This window comes from Pipra filicauda, unplaced genomic scaffold (genome assembly GCF_003945595.2).
Source record: "Pipra filicauda isolate LSUMZ 115617 unplaced genomic scaffold, ASM394559v2 scaffold102_size2360937_pilon, whole genome shotgun sequence".
NCBI classification, from domain to species: Eukaryota; Metazoa; Chordata; class Aves; order Passeriformes; family Pipridae; genus Pipra; species Pipra filicauda.
In genome coordinates, this window is record NW_024103463.1 from 823,858 (window position 1) to 839,510 (window position 15,653).

Sequence of the window (15,653 nt, forward strand, 5' to 3'; positions counted from 1 at the left end):
GTTGGGCAAAATGTGATAGTTCAGGTCATCTCTGGCCTTTGGATTTGTTTTAAAATAACATAAAGGCAGTTGGATTTGTCATGAAATGAAAAACTCGTTTCCCCACATTCCATGTTGCAGCAGTGGGCAATTTTCAAGCTCCTCGTCCCGCTTTTTGCAAATTCAGTACAATTTTGAGAAACGTTTGGCTGCCTTGGGATAGTGTAACCCCATGAGCAGCCATCCCAGCAGCAACCAGCAGAGCCCCCCATGGGGAGGGGATGCAGCAGGAGGTCCCCACCAGCCAGGAGGGGTTGGCTGTCCCCCTCACCGCTGTGCAGCCCCCAGGGAAGAGGCTCCTTGTGCCCCAAAATCAAGTGGTCTGCAGTGCCTCTATGCTGGCAGGGTGACAGGCCCTGGGTGTGATGGCACTGTCCCCATGGCTCGGAGGCTTGTCCCCCACACTGCCTAATTGCAAAGTCAGTGAAAGAGGCCTGTTTATTTCTGCTGTTGTCTAATGAGGATCCTGGGGGCTGCCCTGCTTCTGAAGGGTTGTTTGGGAGCTGAGGGCTTCCAGTTTTTTAAACATATTTATTAGTTCCCTGATGCCTTTGTCCCCAGGGCCATTTGCTGTGCCACACCCTGCTTGCAGCACTCCCTGCCTTCGTTAGCACACAAGTTGCTGATGAGCCACTGAGTTGGGGACATGGAGGGGGCCCCCAGCCTTCATGCTGGGCTGGCTCCCAGTGCTGCCCAGACCTTCTGCGTGCTCCCTGGGAGTGGGTTTTGGGGGAAGCAGGGGCAGCAGCTCTGGAGCCGCCCAGGTCTGACACTGTGCTCTCCCTTGCCCACAGGATGGGAGCAAGCCTTACCCCCCAGACCTGTCCCGCAGCCCCCAGAGCCTCAGCGACACCGGCTACTCCTCCGATGGCATCTCCAGCTCGCAGAGCGAGATCACCGGCCTGGTGCAGCAGGAGGAGGAGAAGCTGAGCAGCACCGGGCTGGCCGGGCAGAGCCCCCCCAGCCCCTCCGAGCTCACCAAGCTGGAAAGCAGCATGCGGCCCCTCCTGGAAGGCCGGGGTGCCCCACCGGAGCCCACCGAGCATGGCAAAGGCCGTTCGGAGACACAGGAGGATCAGCGACAACGGCAGCGGCCACGGTACCTCTCTATCACCCCTGAAGCCTTCGACTCGGACGAGGAGCTGGAGGACATCCTGGAGGAGGATGAGGAGTGGGATAACCAGCGGGAGCGGCGGGAAAGTGCTGAGTCCTCAGATGAGTTTGGCAGCAAGCTGCGGCACGACTACGTGGAGGACAGCAGTGAGGGGGGCTTCTCCCCAGTGCCCCCCCGGGCCAAGGGCCGGGAGGCGGAGGTGAGCGATGAGGAGTTCATGCGGAGGCAGATCCTGGAGATGAGTGCGGAGGAGGACAACCTTGAAGAGGAGGAGGAAGGCTACGGGCGCACCAAGTACAGCATCCCCAAAGCCGGGCAGAAGGCCGAGGCAGAGAAGGGCAAAGAGCCAGCGCCAGCCAAGCGGCGCCTGCCACATGGTGCCAGCAGCATGTACACGGAGGAGAGGAAGGAGGTGGAGGCAGCAGAGGGTGATGACTTGAGCACGGCCCAGGGTGGGCTCCGGCGATTCAAGACCATTGAGCTGAACAGCACAACCGGCTATGGCCGGGAGATGGAGATGGGCCAGGAGGCGGACACCAGCCTGGACCGAGAGCCCGAGCTGGAGATGGAGAGCCTGACAGGCTCCCCTGAGGAACGCTCCCGGGGCGAGTATTCCTCCACCCTACCAGCCACGACGCCCAGTTACACCTCGGGCACCTCACCAACCTCCATCTCCTCTCTGGAGGAGGACAGCGACAGCAGCCCCAGCCGCCGGCAGCGGCTGGAGGAGGTGAAGCAGCAGAGGAAGGCTCGGCACCGCTCACACGGCCCCTTGCTGCCCACCATTGAGGACTCATCTGAGGAGGAGGAGATGCGGGAGGAAGAGGAGCTGCTGCGGGAGCAGGAGAAGATGCGGGAGGTGGAGCAGCAGCGCATCCGGAGCACAGCACGCAAGACCAAGCGTGACAAGGAGGAGCTGAGGGCCCAGCGGAGGAGGGAGCGCTCCAAAACCCCCCCCAGCAACCTCTCCCCCATCGAGGACGCCTCCCCCACTGAGGAGCTGCGACAGGCGGCAGAGATGGAGGAGCTGCACCGCTCCTCCTGCTCGGAGTACTCGCCTTCCATCGACTCAGAGGCAGAGAGCTTTGACGCTGTGACCTCCAAGCTATACAAGTCGGGCAGCGAGTACAACCTGCCCACCTTCATGTCGCTCTACTCCCCGACAGAGAAGGTGGAGACTGGCCCCAGCCAGCCCACCAGCAAGCCCCTCAAGAGCGCCGAGGAAGCCTACGAGGAGATGATGAGGAAGGCAGAGATGATGCAGAAGCAGCAGGTCCAGCAGGCCCAGCCGGCCTCTTCCTTTGGCAGCACCTACCAGCAGGTCGGCTACCGCGGCACCGAGGGCCAGAACGGCTTCGAGTACCAGTATGCCGACGAGTACCGGTACGACAGCGGCCTCATGCGCCCCTCCCAGCCTGACTATCCCAGCGCCCTGCCGAAGGTGGGAGCAGTGTATGAGGAGATCCTGCAGACCTCGCAGAGCATCTCCAGGATGCACCAGTCCTCTTCCTTCGACCTGGCCCTCGAGCAGGGTGAGAAGGCAAAGGGGCAGGAGGAGGCGTACCAGGAGAAGTGCTTCCTCAATGCTGAGAGCGCCTACGCTGAGCTGTTGAAACAGAATGGCGGCCCGCTCACCCCCGGCACCAGCCCCACACAGCTCTCCGCTCCTGTCTCCTTTGCCAGCTCCGACAGCAGCACGGGCAAAACCATTCCTGATGTCCGGGTCACCCAGCATTTTGCAAAAGAGGGGCAAGACCTGGCCAAGGTCCAGAGTGCCCCGGCAGCACCCAGCCCAGTATCCAAGGCTACCACCACTCCTTATGCCTTCAGCAAAGGTGCCAGCACAGTGACGACAGCGGCGGGCAGCCCCGGGAGCACACTGCGGAGCTACAGCTCACCAGCTCCAGAGACCCCATCCATAGCTGGGAGAAGCTACACTCCAGCAAAGAGCACCGTCAGCTATGGCTCACAGACAGAGGACACCAGCAGAACCAGGACGGTGGAGATCAGCGTGCAGACAGCCAGGGAGAAGCTCCCAGCCGTGAGCGACAGCAAGCCTGCACTGCCCAAGACATACCCCTTCTTCAAAACCTCCAGCCCTCCACTCTCTCCCACCTCCCCCACACAGAGTCCCACCCGCACCACAAAGGCCACAGCTGAGTTTTCCACGCAGACACAGAGCCCCGTCCTCTCCTACGAGGGTCTCTCTGCCGCGGCTGCTGGCCCGGACACGTCTTCCCCCATGGTGGCACAGGGGACGCAGACACCGCACCGGGCAGGCTCGCCGCGCCTGACCCGGCAGGCCTCCTCACAGGACTCCCCCTTCATGGTGATCACACTGGCGGCCGACGCAGCCAGCCAAACCAAGCCAGTCAGCTCTGGCGCCTTGACGTCCCCGACCTCATCCCCCACCAGGCCAAGCCGGCAGCTGCTGGCCCACGGTTACACCCAGACACCGGAGCCAGAGCAGCTGGCAGGTGCCTACATCAGGGCACAGCCAGTGAAGGACCATGCCCAGAAAGCACCTGCAGTGACTTCAGCTGCTGACGGCATCACAGGGCTATACAGCTGGGGAGCGCTCCCTGCGGAAAACATATCCCTCTGCCGCATCTCCTCCATCCCCGGCACGTCTCGAGTGGAGCCAGGGCCAAAGGTGCCAAGCAGCAATGCTGTGGATTTGCGGACCGCACTGAAGTCTGCCCCCATCATCATAACAGACCAAGGCATGGATCTCACATCCTTGGCCACTGAGGCCAGGAAGTATTGCCTGACCCTGGACCACATCCCAAACCGGCAGTCCACGGCCATCCAGCCCTTGATCATCAACCTCAATGCCCAGGAGCAGCCCCATGCCATCATCGCAGCAGCCAGCACTGCCGGCCTGGCCATTGCCTCCCCCATGATCCTTTCACAGTCCAAACAACCTGTGGTCTATGGAGACCCTTTCCAGAGCCGTGTGGACTTCGGGCAGGGGACTGGGAGTCCAGTGTGCTTGGCACAGGTGAAGCAGGTGGAGCAGGGAGTCCAGACAGCCACTGTCAGAGCCAGTGGGGTAGCCAGTGGCAAGCCCGAGCCTGCCGCTGGCCCCCAGACCAAATTTGCGAGGTATGGCGTGCCGGGCCAGATGGCGAAGAAGGATGTGCTCCTCACACAGACTGGCGGGGTGCAGAATGCCGGTGGCCTTCCACAGTCCTTCCCGCCAGAGCCGGGCTCGGAGGTGTACCGGGCAGTGCCGGTGGAGCTGAAGAGCCAGAGCCCTCTCCTTGCCCTAGGCGGCAAGAAGTCCCAGGTGATGATGGTGCAGATGGAGGAGGCAGCTACTGGCCCAGTGACCAAAGTACTGAAGGAGGAGGCGCCGACCAATGTGCTGGACCTCACAGGCGTGAAGCCAGAAAGCCAGGTGGCCTGCTGTGACATGGTCTACAAGTTCCCCTTTGGCGGCAGCTGCACCGGCGCTTTCAACCCCACCTCCAAGATGCCAGAGAAAAAAGCCGGGGAGGCAACGGTGGCGCCTGGACGGAAAGCCAGCGGGCCCCTCTATGGCAGCAGAGAGCCAGAGCTGCCGGAGACCTTCCCCTACCGGGAGCAGCCAGCCCCAGCACCTGCACTCTATGAGGAGCAGAAATTTTATGCAGCTAGCGCCTTTGGCCGCCTCTACTCTTCCATGTCAGACACAAACCTCTCTGAAATCGGGATGGGCTACTACCACACGAAGGGGGATCAGCCCTTCCCCTCCCCGGCGGGTGATGCCGCTGTGGACCTGAGCACCATGAAGCACTCCTACAGCGTGGGCTTTGCTGAGGGGGGTTACCTGGGCCAAGGGCTGCAGTATGGCTCCTTCTCCGACCTGCGACAACCTGGAGAGCTGCTGAGCCACCCATTCCCCATGCGGAGGTACAGCTCAGCCTCCAACATCTACTCCGACTACCGTTTCTCGCCCCGGGGGGACCTGGCCAGCTTCCAGGAGTCCAGCCTGGCCCACTACAGTGCCACCACAGCACGCGAGATCAGCCGCATGTGCGCTGCCCTCAACTCCATGGACCAGTACGGGGGCCGGCATGCCAATGGCCCCGACATGCTGCCCTACGGCCCCAGCGCTGGGCAGGGGGGCACGGGGGGGCTGGCAGCTCAGCAGCAGGGCCCTGTACCGCCCAAACCCAGCGGGATGTACAACCCCACCTTCCCCGAGGGACGGCAGGGCTTCAGCAACCTGGCACAGTACAATGTTCCCGGCGTCCGCCTGGGCGCCATCCGGCAGATGCTTCCTTCCACTGCAACCGTGCGGGCTGCTGACGGCATGATCTACTCCACCATCAACACGCCCATCGCCTCCACGCTGCCCATCACCACCCAGCCGGCCTCAGTACTGCGGCCCATGCTGCGTGGGCTGTACAGACCCTACGGCCCTGGTGGTGTAGCAGCGGTCCCACTGGCCAGCCTGGCCAGGCTGCCCGTCGTCACCCCCCGTGTCCCGCTGGCAGCACAGGGCCTGTACCGCTTCCCAGCCCCGAGCCACGCAGCCCCAAGTCATGCAGCCCCGAGCCACGCAGCCCCGAGCCATGCAGCCCCAAGCCACCCAGCTCCAAGCCGTCCAGCCCCAGCAGCCTCACTGATGGAGACACCTGTCTACCTGGGGAAGCCTGTTGTCAGCACAGCACCAGCAACGGCGGGAGCTGGTCCCACTCCCAAAGCCCCTGCTGCCCCAGCTGCCCCCACCAGTGGCTTGCAGAGAGTGGAGCCGCCACCGGCTGCCCCCCGTGTGGAGGCACCGGCAGCACCAGCAGCCGCCAAGGAGAGCGTGCAAGCAGCCGCAGCGCCCAAGCCGCCACTGGATGGGGCTCTGCGGGAGGAGCGGGAGCGGGAAGAGGAACGTCAGCGCAAGCAGCAGGAGCACGTGCTGCAGCTGGAGCGGGAGCGCGTGGAGCTGGAGAAGCTGCGGCAGCTGCGGCTGCAGGAGGAGCTGGAGAGGGAGCGCGCGGAGCTGCAGCGGCACCGTGAGAAGGAGCAGATGTTGGTGCAGCGGGAGCTGCAGGAGCTGCAGTGCATCAAGCAGCAGGTGCTGCAGCAGCAGCAGGAGGAGCGGCACGCACAGCTGGCGCTGCAGCGGGAGCAGCTCGCCCAGCAGCGCCTCCAACTCGAGCACATCCACCAGCTCCAGCACCAGCTGCAGCAGCAGCTGGAGGAGCAGAAGCGGCAGAAGACCATCTTCCCTGCGCCCGTCGAGCCCACCGCCCGCCCGCCTGAGGGGCCTGCCGAGGCGCCGCGGGGGCTGCCACACAACGGGCAGGCATGGGCCCCACCGGGCCAGGCACCCCCAGAGGGGCCCACCGGCCCCCGCTACCCTGTGCCGCAGCGGCCGCTCAGCAGCTCAGCCTCGGACATGTCACTGCAGGTCGAGGAATCCTGGGAGCCCGGCCGGGGCATCAAGAAGAGGAACTCGATGCCACGGCTGCGGGATGCCTACGAGAAGGAGACGACACGGGAGGCCTTCGTGGCAAGGAAGACAGCGGACAGCAGCGTGCAGACAGACGAGGAGGATGGCGAGGAGCGGTACATGCTGTCACGGCGACGGCGGACACGGCGCAGCGCTGACTGCAGCGTGCAGACAGACGAGGAGGACAGCGGGGAGTGGGAGCAGCCTGTGCGCCGCCGGCGCTCCAGAGCTTCACGGCATGCCGAGGCCAGCGCTGAGGGCAAGACGGACGGGGTGACCCGTGGTACAGCCAGTGTGGGCATCCAGACCATCAGCGACTGCTCAGTGCAAACAGAGCCCGACCAGCTCCTCCGTGTCTCCCCCTCCATCCACATCACCACCCATGATCCCCGGGTGGAGATCGTGAAGTACATCTCGGCCCCGGAGAAGACGCAGCGGGGTGAGAGCCTGGCCTGCCAGACGGAGCCAGAGCCGGCCCCTCAACCTGGTGTCGTGGTCCCCCAGTTGACGGTGCCCACCACCATCCCACCCTACTCTACCAACCTCCAGATAGTGAGCACAGGCCCCCTAGACCCTCACGCAGTCCGGCAGCAGACCCTAGGCAAGTTCGAGAAGAAGAAGCCAGATCCCCTGGAAATCGGCTACCAGTCCCATCTGCCGGCCGAATCCCTCTCCCAGCTGGTGACCCGCCAGCCACCCCGCTCTCCCCAGGTCCTCTACTCACCTGTCTCACCTCTGTCCCCCCACCGTCTCCTGGAGTCCTCCTTCGCCACCAGCGAGCGGCTGAACAAGGCCCACGTCCCCCCGCAGAAGCACTTCACCACTGACTTAGCCCAGCGCCAGCAGACGCTGCCACGCCCCATCAAGACCATGCAGCGCTCCCTCTCTGACCCCAAGCCCATCAGCCCCACCGCCGAGGAGGCCAGCAAAGACAGGTTTTCCCTCTATCAGCACCCACTGCTGCCCAGCACCCAGGTATGTCACCACAGGGAACAATCTTCCCCTCAGGGATCAGCCCCGGGAGGCACCTTGGGACACTTCAGTTTCATTAGCACTGCAGCAATTAATATTTCAAAAGGCCAGCTTCCTGTGGCAGCTGATGGCAGCCAGTGGGCACAGACATGTGCAGCGACACTGGCAGCCAGAGGGAGGCCTTGGAGGTCCACTGGCTGCATGAGCCTGTCAGCAGGCAGGAGGTGCTGTGGGATGGCAGGATCAGGGCTGTCCCCTATCCCATTTCCCCTGCTCCAGCTGGGTCCCCCTTCTCACACAAGGAGCCACCATAATCCACAACTCCATTTCGGGTTGCGGTGGCTCTTGCTCCCACCTTTGTCCCTGCACACTGAGGTTGCCTTGAGCTGCTAAGTGCCCAGGCAAGAGCCACGGGGCAATTCCTGGGGCAGCAGCACCCCAGGCAGTCTCCCGAGTCCCTCTGCCACATGCCCGCAGATAGAAAGCATTTTTTGTGGCAGAGGGCACACACGTGGCCAGCCTGGCACTTGGCCGGCTGCCACCCCCGGTAATTACTCATGGAAAGCGCCCTGCCTGTTACTTCCATCCTATTTATTGCGCTTTTACATAAACGCCGCTTCCTCGGTGCGTGGGGGAACACGTGCACAGTGGGACACCTCACCACAACCCCCGGGGCATGGGAGGAGCACTGTGGTGCTTGGGGTGGGACATGGGGGGACACCCACCTGCCCCCCTGACCCAGTGTCCCTTGGCTTTGCAGGTGGGGGGGCTGCAGTCGAGCTCACTGGCACGCAAGGTGAAGCGGACACTGCCCAGCCCACCGCCTGAGGAGCCCCACGTCCCCCTGGCCAGCCCGGCCGCCTCCCAGCTCTACCTGAGCAGCCTGGCCACCAAGGCCACCGCGCCGGTCACCAAGGCCAGCCTGCTGAAGGAGCTTGACCGTGACCTGAGGCTGGTGGAGCATGAGGCCACCAAGCTGCGGAAGAAGCAGGCGGAGCTGGACGAGGAGGAGAAGGAGATTGATGCCAAGCTGAAGTACCTGGAGCTGGGCATCACCCAGCGCAAGGAGTCGCTGCTGAAGGATCGGGGTGGTGGGCGGGACCACCCCTACCTGCGCTACCCTGGGGACCGCCGGGACTACCTGTCCGACAGCGAGCTGCACAGCCTGCGCCTCGCTGCCTATGATGGCGCTGGCCTGCGCCCCACACCTGCTGGGCAGTACCCCGACTACACCGCCACCGCTGCCGCCACCTCCTACGGCGCCTACCCCTACCCCGCCCCACAGGGCCCTGCTGCCTTCCCGCCGCCGCGCCTGCAGCACCCCCAGTACCCTGCAGCCAGCACCTCGCAGGATGGCTTGTCGGCAGCCCCACTGCCCACCTTCACCTCACCCGGTGCCTTCCCGGCCCACGGCACCACATACCCAGAGCTGGCCACGCCAGCCCAGCCAGGCTTCCAGCCCCCAAACCCCTACCAAGCCCCCAGCGCCTATGCCGGGGCAGCCGCCGTGCCGGCAGCACAGCCCACCCTCTATCAGAGCCCAGCAGACTTAGCTGGCGGGCACCAGAAGCCACGGCAGACCTCACTGGCTGACCTGGAACAGAAGATCCCCACCAACTACGAGGTCATCAGCGCAGCCACCAGCTCCTCTGCCGTGCCTGACGTCACCTTCAGCACCGCACCGGCGAGTGGCAGCTACGAGCAGTACAAGGCGCCTGAGACCCGGCCGGCCGAGAGAACCAGCACGACACCAGGCCCCTCGGCCAGCTACTCTTCAGAGTCCCTCTACACCAGCCTGGAGCAGAACATCCCCCGTAACTATGTGATGATTGAGGACATCAGCGAGCTCACCAAGGAGAGTCCAGCGGTGGAGGGGCACAAAGCGGAGCCGGCGGGCACAAGCATCGACAGCCGCCACGTCAGAGAGAAGAGTGACCTGGGGGACACCGAGAGCTCCAGCCGGCCCTGCTGTTACACCAAAGCTGAGGAGGAGTCTGAGGAGGACATCTATGACCACCATGGCCCTGACTATCGTGGGAAGAACAGCTACTACCGGGGCACAGAGAGCAATGGCAGAGTGTCAGGGAGCTCCACCAGCTCGAGCTACTACTATGGGGACAGTGAATACCGGCACTCCTCACGGGTGGACAAGCATGGCTCTGGCACACCACTACCGAAGCATTCATCCAAAAACCTGGCACCCGCCGTCATCTCCTCCAAACGCAGCAAGCACAGGAAGCAGGGCATGGAGCAGAAGATCTCCAAGTTCTCGCCCATCGAAGAAGCCAAAGACGTGGAGTCAGACCTGGCCTCCTACTCAGCAACAACCTCAGTTGGCAGCAGCAATGTGGCCTCGAGGGCCAAGAAGCTGCAGGATGAGATCACCTATGGCCTGAAAAAGAACGTCTACGAGCAGCAGAAGTACTATGGCGTCTCCAGCCGGGATCTGGTGGATGAAGATGAGCGGGTCTACTCCAGCAGCAGCAGAATCCGCTCCTCTGGCTATGGGGTGGAAAAGTCCTCTGGCCGGGAGATGGGCAGCCGGAGCAAGTCCTATGAACGGGAGGGCATGGAGCGCTCCCAGAAAGTCAGCTCCAAGCCCTCATCCCTCAGCATGAGCCAGAGCCGCGGGCGGGCGCCCATGCGCTCGCAGCCCTCGGAGGAGGAGAGCCCCGTCAGCCCCCTGGGGAAGTCAGTGGGGGGGTCACGCACTGCGGGGGGGCCAGGCCCTCAGTCTGCAGGGGACCCCTGCTCCCAGTTCTGCTCCAGCCACTCGTTGCCTGATGTGCAAAAGCACATCAAAGACGTGCCAAGGAGTCACTCGTACAAGCACGAGGAGGGCTACGGCATGGACGATGCCCATTGCGTTGTCTCAGACAGCGAAGGTAACGGCTCCCCGTGGTGACCACCCCAGAGCATGGCACTTCCCCGGGGCATGCCTGTCCGCTCGTACGCAGAGACACTCTCACCGCCTCAGTTTGCTTGACACGTGCCTTCCTCCCCCCACCCCGGGTGTTCAGTGTTAGCCGGTCCTGCACGGTGCCCCACAGCGCCATGCCGTGCCGCGTCCCGTCCCCACCGGCACGTGCTGTCCCCTGCGCGCGTGCCCGCTGCTTGCCTCTCCCACTCATTGCATGGCTTCCGCCCGGGCAGCCTCGAGCGAGAGATTGACTGTGGTTTGTTTTTGGTTTCCGAAGCCTATCATTTGGGTCAGGAGGAGACAGACTGGTTTGATAAGCCCAGGGAGGCGCGGGCGGAGAGGGTCAGGCACTACGGTGGCCACTCTTCCTCGCAGAAGAGAACCCCAGTTAAGCACACCTACCACGATTATGACGAGCCCCCTGATGAAGACCCGTGGCAGCATGATGACTACCCCCAGCACCGTGAGCACCGGCACCACAGGGAGTACGATCGCCACCCTGGCACCTCCCGGCACGCCAGTGATGAGCCCCCGCGCCGCTCGGCAAAGCAGCACCCACGAGAGTCTGGCCGCCACGAGCCCCGCAGCCACGGGCCACCGTCCGGCCCCAAGAAGGCACAGCAGCCCGAGTCCCGTGCGCCTTACGGCCCCAGCTCTGCTGAATATGGCCCGTCATCCCGCCCTGCTGCTCACCACCATGGCACTGAGACCCCCAAGGCACAGAAGCCTTCCCAGCCACACGTGTCGGCCACAACAGCGCCCAAGTCGGAGCCCCTCACACACCCGCAGCAGCCGGCGGCCAGGCCGCAGCAGGCAGGGCAGCCGGCAGCACGGCAGCAGCCAGTGGCACGGCAGGCTGCCCAGCCAGCAGGCTCAGCACAGCCCGAGGCCAGGGGCAGGACACAGGGACCTGCCTCGGCCCGGCCACCACAGCAGCAGCCGGGGCCAGCCCAGGCAGCAGGGAAGGCACCGGCCGCACTCCACGCACAGCCGGGCGGACACCCAGCACCGGCGGTAAGTACGGTCTTGGCCGGCTGGACCCCACAGTTCTGCCTGGGATCAGACCGGCTGGCTGTGGCCAGGGGCTGGCAGAAGGGCTGGAAACAGGAGCCATGGGGCAAAGAGTATCCCACCCATATGCCCACCACAACCATCCCTGGGTGCCCTGGGAGCAGCCATCCCCTCAAGGAGACATCCCTATGTCCTGGTTCCCTTGCTGCCTCTTTTTGGGCCCTGGAACAGCGTTTGGGCATTTCCTCCTGGCCTGCGCCACCCCTAGAGGATGCTCTGCTGGGAGAGTGAGCCCTGAGAGCTGTTTTCCCCATTCCAGACAAAAGCAGAGCCGACGGACACATCCAAACCCGCAGCGAAAGTGCCACAGCAGCCAGGGAGAGCTCCAGCGGCGCAGCCCCTGGGAGCAGCAGGTCAGTGGGCCCCAGTGGCACAGTGCCATCTGTCCCCTCTCATGCCAGCTGCCTGGCACCTCCAGCTGGGCCTGTCCCTTGCTAATGGTGGTTTTGTTTGTCCCCCAGCAGACAGCAAGGCCGGTCCAAGGGCAGCCGGGCCGCGTGGTCCCGCCGGCATGGCCACGGGGCAGCCTGGTGGGGAAGGAGAGAGTGTCTTCTCCAAAATCCTGCCAGGGGGGGCAGCAGAACAAGCAGGCAAACTGACTGAAGGTGAGGGCTGCTCCTGGGATGGGGATGGGGTGGTGATGCTCTTCTGTGCCAAATGGGGTCAGGCGCTCTGGGGATGGTTGGGGTGCAGTGCTCCCACAGTTTGGGGCCTGGGGAGGGGGGGATTAGGGGAGCCACACTGACACCTCTCCTGGCTTCCCCACAGCGGTGTCAGCTTTCGGCAAGAAGTTCACTTCATTCTGGTGAGAGAACGGCACAAGGTGAGTGCAGATGGCACTGGGCACTGCACTGTGGGCTCTCCCTGCCCCAGCTGTGCCTGACACCCTCCTGCTCCCTCCTGCTGCAGGAGTTTGGGAAGCGAGTGGAGATTGAGTCGTTGCAGTGGAAAAACCTATGAAGAAGCCAATGAATTCAGCACGCAGCGCCAGACTCTGAGTATAACGGTGAGCGCCCATGTAGAGGGCTGGAGAAGTTGGCTGCCCTTAAGGATGAATCCTCACACTGAGGTCCCCTCCACCATGCCATCCCTGGGGCTCCTGTGGCACTGCTGTTGCCCCAGCACATACTGAGCTCTGCCCTGCCACAGTCCCAGTCACCACTGTGGGAAGGACCTGGTGCATCCCCGTCCCTTCACTCTGGGCCACTCATCTCCATTTTCATGTCTAAGTGCTGGCCCCAAGCCAAGGCATGGGGGCTTGGCCTTGTTCCCCACTCTCGGCAGAGCCATGTGGGCCGATGCCATGCGGATGCTGGTGCAGACCCTGGGTTTGCATGGAAGGTTTGGGTGGCCCAGGCTCTGCTCCGGGAGCCCGTCCAGCGCGGGGGCGGCAGCAGCTGCTCGGCCGGCAGTGCCTCTTGGCTCTCTGGGGCCCATTCGCTCGGGCTGGCACTGCTGCTCAGCAGGGCCCTTCCGCGAGGACGAGGCTGCTCAGACTAATGCCTCTCTCTCTGTCTCTCACAAGCTTTTGAAAGCAGGGCGATCCCTGGATGCTGGACCAAAAAGCAGCCGAGCAGGGGCCCGGCGGACGCCCTGGGGCAGGTGCCCCCCACGCCAGGCGAGCAGCTCCAGCGCGGCACACGGCAAGCCCCGGCAGCCGCCATGAGGGGATGGGCCTGATACAGACCATTGGGTCAGGCCTTGTGGGTGGGCTGCGGCCCTTTCTCAAGATTATACGCAGAGTTGCTCCCTCCGAACCCCAGCTCTGGCCTCTTCATAGGTTTTTCCCCCCCACAAGCCGAGGGCTGGGCGCCATGGGCGCCACTCCTCCTTCCCAACCCCATCCGCCCCGCCGGGGCCGTCCCCGCGCCCCCTGCACTGCGGCCCGCTCCCGGCCCCGCCGGGGAGCCCCCGGAGCGCGTCAGCTAGGACCTAACACTGTTTCACTACCGAAATACGAGGCCATAGGACTCTGACAGGCGGCGCGGCCGGCTGGGCGCACGTCCCAAAGCCATTGGAAGCATTGAAAGGGCCGCGCTCGCCCTCGCCACGCAGCCAGCGCGCCTGCCGCGGGCACCCCTTTTCTTTCAAGAACAGCCTTAATCATCCCACTTTGATTTCTGTGTATACCTCATCTGCACCGGGGGGGGCACGGGGCGTCGTCGGGGGGGTTCCTTTTTTTCTCGGTTTCTTTGGGTTCATTTTCTTTTCGTTTTTGGGGTTTTATTTTTCTAAAGTTTATACCAAATCCTCTTCCCTCTTTGCTTTGTGCGATGAGTTAGCACACGGGCTGTCGTCTGTAGAAGCAATAGAGTGCAGGAGGCTACAAAAGAGCACAAATCCCGTGGAACAAGATCAGGAGAGCTTTGCCTCCGGCAGTATCCTTCCTTTTACTGTGCAATCCAAGTCCTTCTCAAGCCATTTTGCGGGGACGGCCAGCGCAGCGGCCGGCGGCCAAAGCCCACTCGCCCTGCCAGGAGGGGGTTCCCCAGGGGGGGAGGCAGCCCGAGGAGGGGGCTCACCCACACCCCGCCGCCTCCCCACGCTGGCAGTGCCCCGCCGGCACCCCCACGGCGGGGGGCACCCGCCCACCCACCCGCCCGATGTTCTATGCAACGAAATAACACGACTCCAGAACAAGACCTGTGAATAGCTAATCAGTTCAATGTCACGCCCAAGGGTTCCATCGCAAAGCGTGCCGCCGAGCGACCCGAGAACTACTCTGTACCGACCACCCGTGCGTATGAATTCGTGGCATGTTCGACCCACGGAGGGCCACTTTGCCAAAGGGCAGCCCTAGCGCCCGTGACCGTCTGTCCCGTCGTAGAGCATGGCTTGCTACTTCTCTGCACGGTTCCACCCGCCTTTCAGTGCTTGCTGTTCTTTGCCTGGACTTTTCTTTTTTTCTTTTCCATCAGTCCATCGCTGTACTGAAAGCTCTTAGCAGATTTATGCACTTGTGATCGAGGACCCGGTTGCCGCGGGAAGCCCACACTCCGCGGCAGATCCCTCGCCGGGGGCTCTGCCGGTGCCCAAGGCTGGGGGGGGAGGCCGGTGGCTGTGGGACGGGGAGGTCAGCGTGGCACTGCTGGGGGCAGCCCCACGGAGGAGCCCCCCGGCCCCGCGCACACCCGCCTCCTCTCCCCGCCGCTGACAAGTGCAGAGCCTGAGGGTGCCTCCCCGGCCCCGCCACTCCTCGCGCTGTAAATACTTGTACAGTGTGTAAATCGCACGCGGGACCGAGACCCCGCCGGGGCCTATCTCGCCGCCCGAGCACATCCGCCACCTTGCCTTCGTGCCTGCCAGGACCGGGGGCACAGAGCCCACCCCCGCCAGGCAGGGCCCCCAGCCCGAACCGTGGCGATCTGGCTGGGGCGGGGGGACGGGGGGTGCAAAGACCGAGGGCCGAGCGCGGCTGGGCGCTGTCTCCAGCGGTGAGTGCGATGCCGGGTGCGCTCCCTCTGAACATTGTGACGGTGTGCGTGTCTGCTGTGCTCTGTGCCACCCGTAGTGACCCCGTACCGTGCCGTACTGTGCCGTACCGTGCCGTACCGCCCCCGCCGCTGTGTCGTGACTCCCTCCCAGAAGCTGCCCCCTCACCAGGTGTTTCTGTGGGAACAGAATAAAAAGGACTTGACACAAACCACGGACTGGTCCCGATTCCTGCCTGCCTGGGGGGGTGGGGAACAGGGGGCTGGGACCCCTGGGCATGGTGCGGGTGGCCAGGATGGGAGCCCGTGGAGCTAGTTGGCACCAAGCAGTGGTGGGCCCTGCAGTCCACACCTGGGCTGCTGGGCTAGGTGTCCCTGTGAACACCAAGGACCCAGACTCGCCCCCTTGTCCAGGCTGCTGGATCCTGTGGGCTCCCAAGGGTCCAATCCCCTTTGGCCGCGGTGCTGCGTTGGGAGTCCCTGTATCCCCCAAGGGCCCGATCCCCCCGTCTTGCACTCGGCCCCCCTGTGCCGCAGCCTCCTGGTGGAAAAAAAACCGCGGGGCAGCCCAGAGGCTGCGGGGCCGCTCCCTGTCTCCCGGCCACGGCCTCAGAGGGGCCCCGCGGGCGATCGGGTGTCCGGGGGGGAGCGGCCGCCGGGACACGTGGAGCG

The 15,653-nt window shown here is 64.0% G+C and overlaps 1 protein-coding gene across 2 annotated transcripts in view; it reads left to right on the forward strand.

Annotated features, from left to right (window-relative positions):
* BSN (bassoon presynaptic cytomatrix protein) overlaps positions 1 to 15,196 on the forward strand; it is a 93,734-nt gene extending 78,538 nt beyond the window's left edge. The window contains exons 5-12 of one of the 2 annotated variants that reach the window (XM_027732508.2): positions 834 to 7,562; positions 8,320 to 10,444; positions 10,757 to 11,493; positions 11,810 to 11,903; positions 12,012 to 12,155; positions 12,319 to 12,373; positions 12,460 to 12,556; positions 13,076 to 15,196. In XM_027732508.2, the coding sequence (XP_027588309.2) occupies positions 834 to 7,562; positions 8,320 to 10,444; positions 10,757 to 11,493; positions 11,810 to 11,903; positions 12,012 to 12,155; positions 12,319 to 12,359 (9,870 nt within the window). In that variant the 3' untranslated portion in view covers positions 12,360 to 12,373; positions 12,460 to 12,556; positions 13,076 to 15,196. The remainder of the gene's footprint in view (positions 1 to 833; positions 7,563 to 8,319; positions 10,445 to 10,756; positions 11,494 to 11,809; positions 11,904 to 12,011; positions 12,156 to 12,318; positions 12,374 to 12,459; positions 12,557 to 13,075) is intronic. The other variant, XM_027732589.2, reaches the window with a different exon arrangement.
* Positions 15,197 to 15,653: the final 457 nt, after the last annotated feature.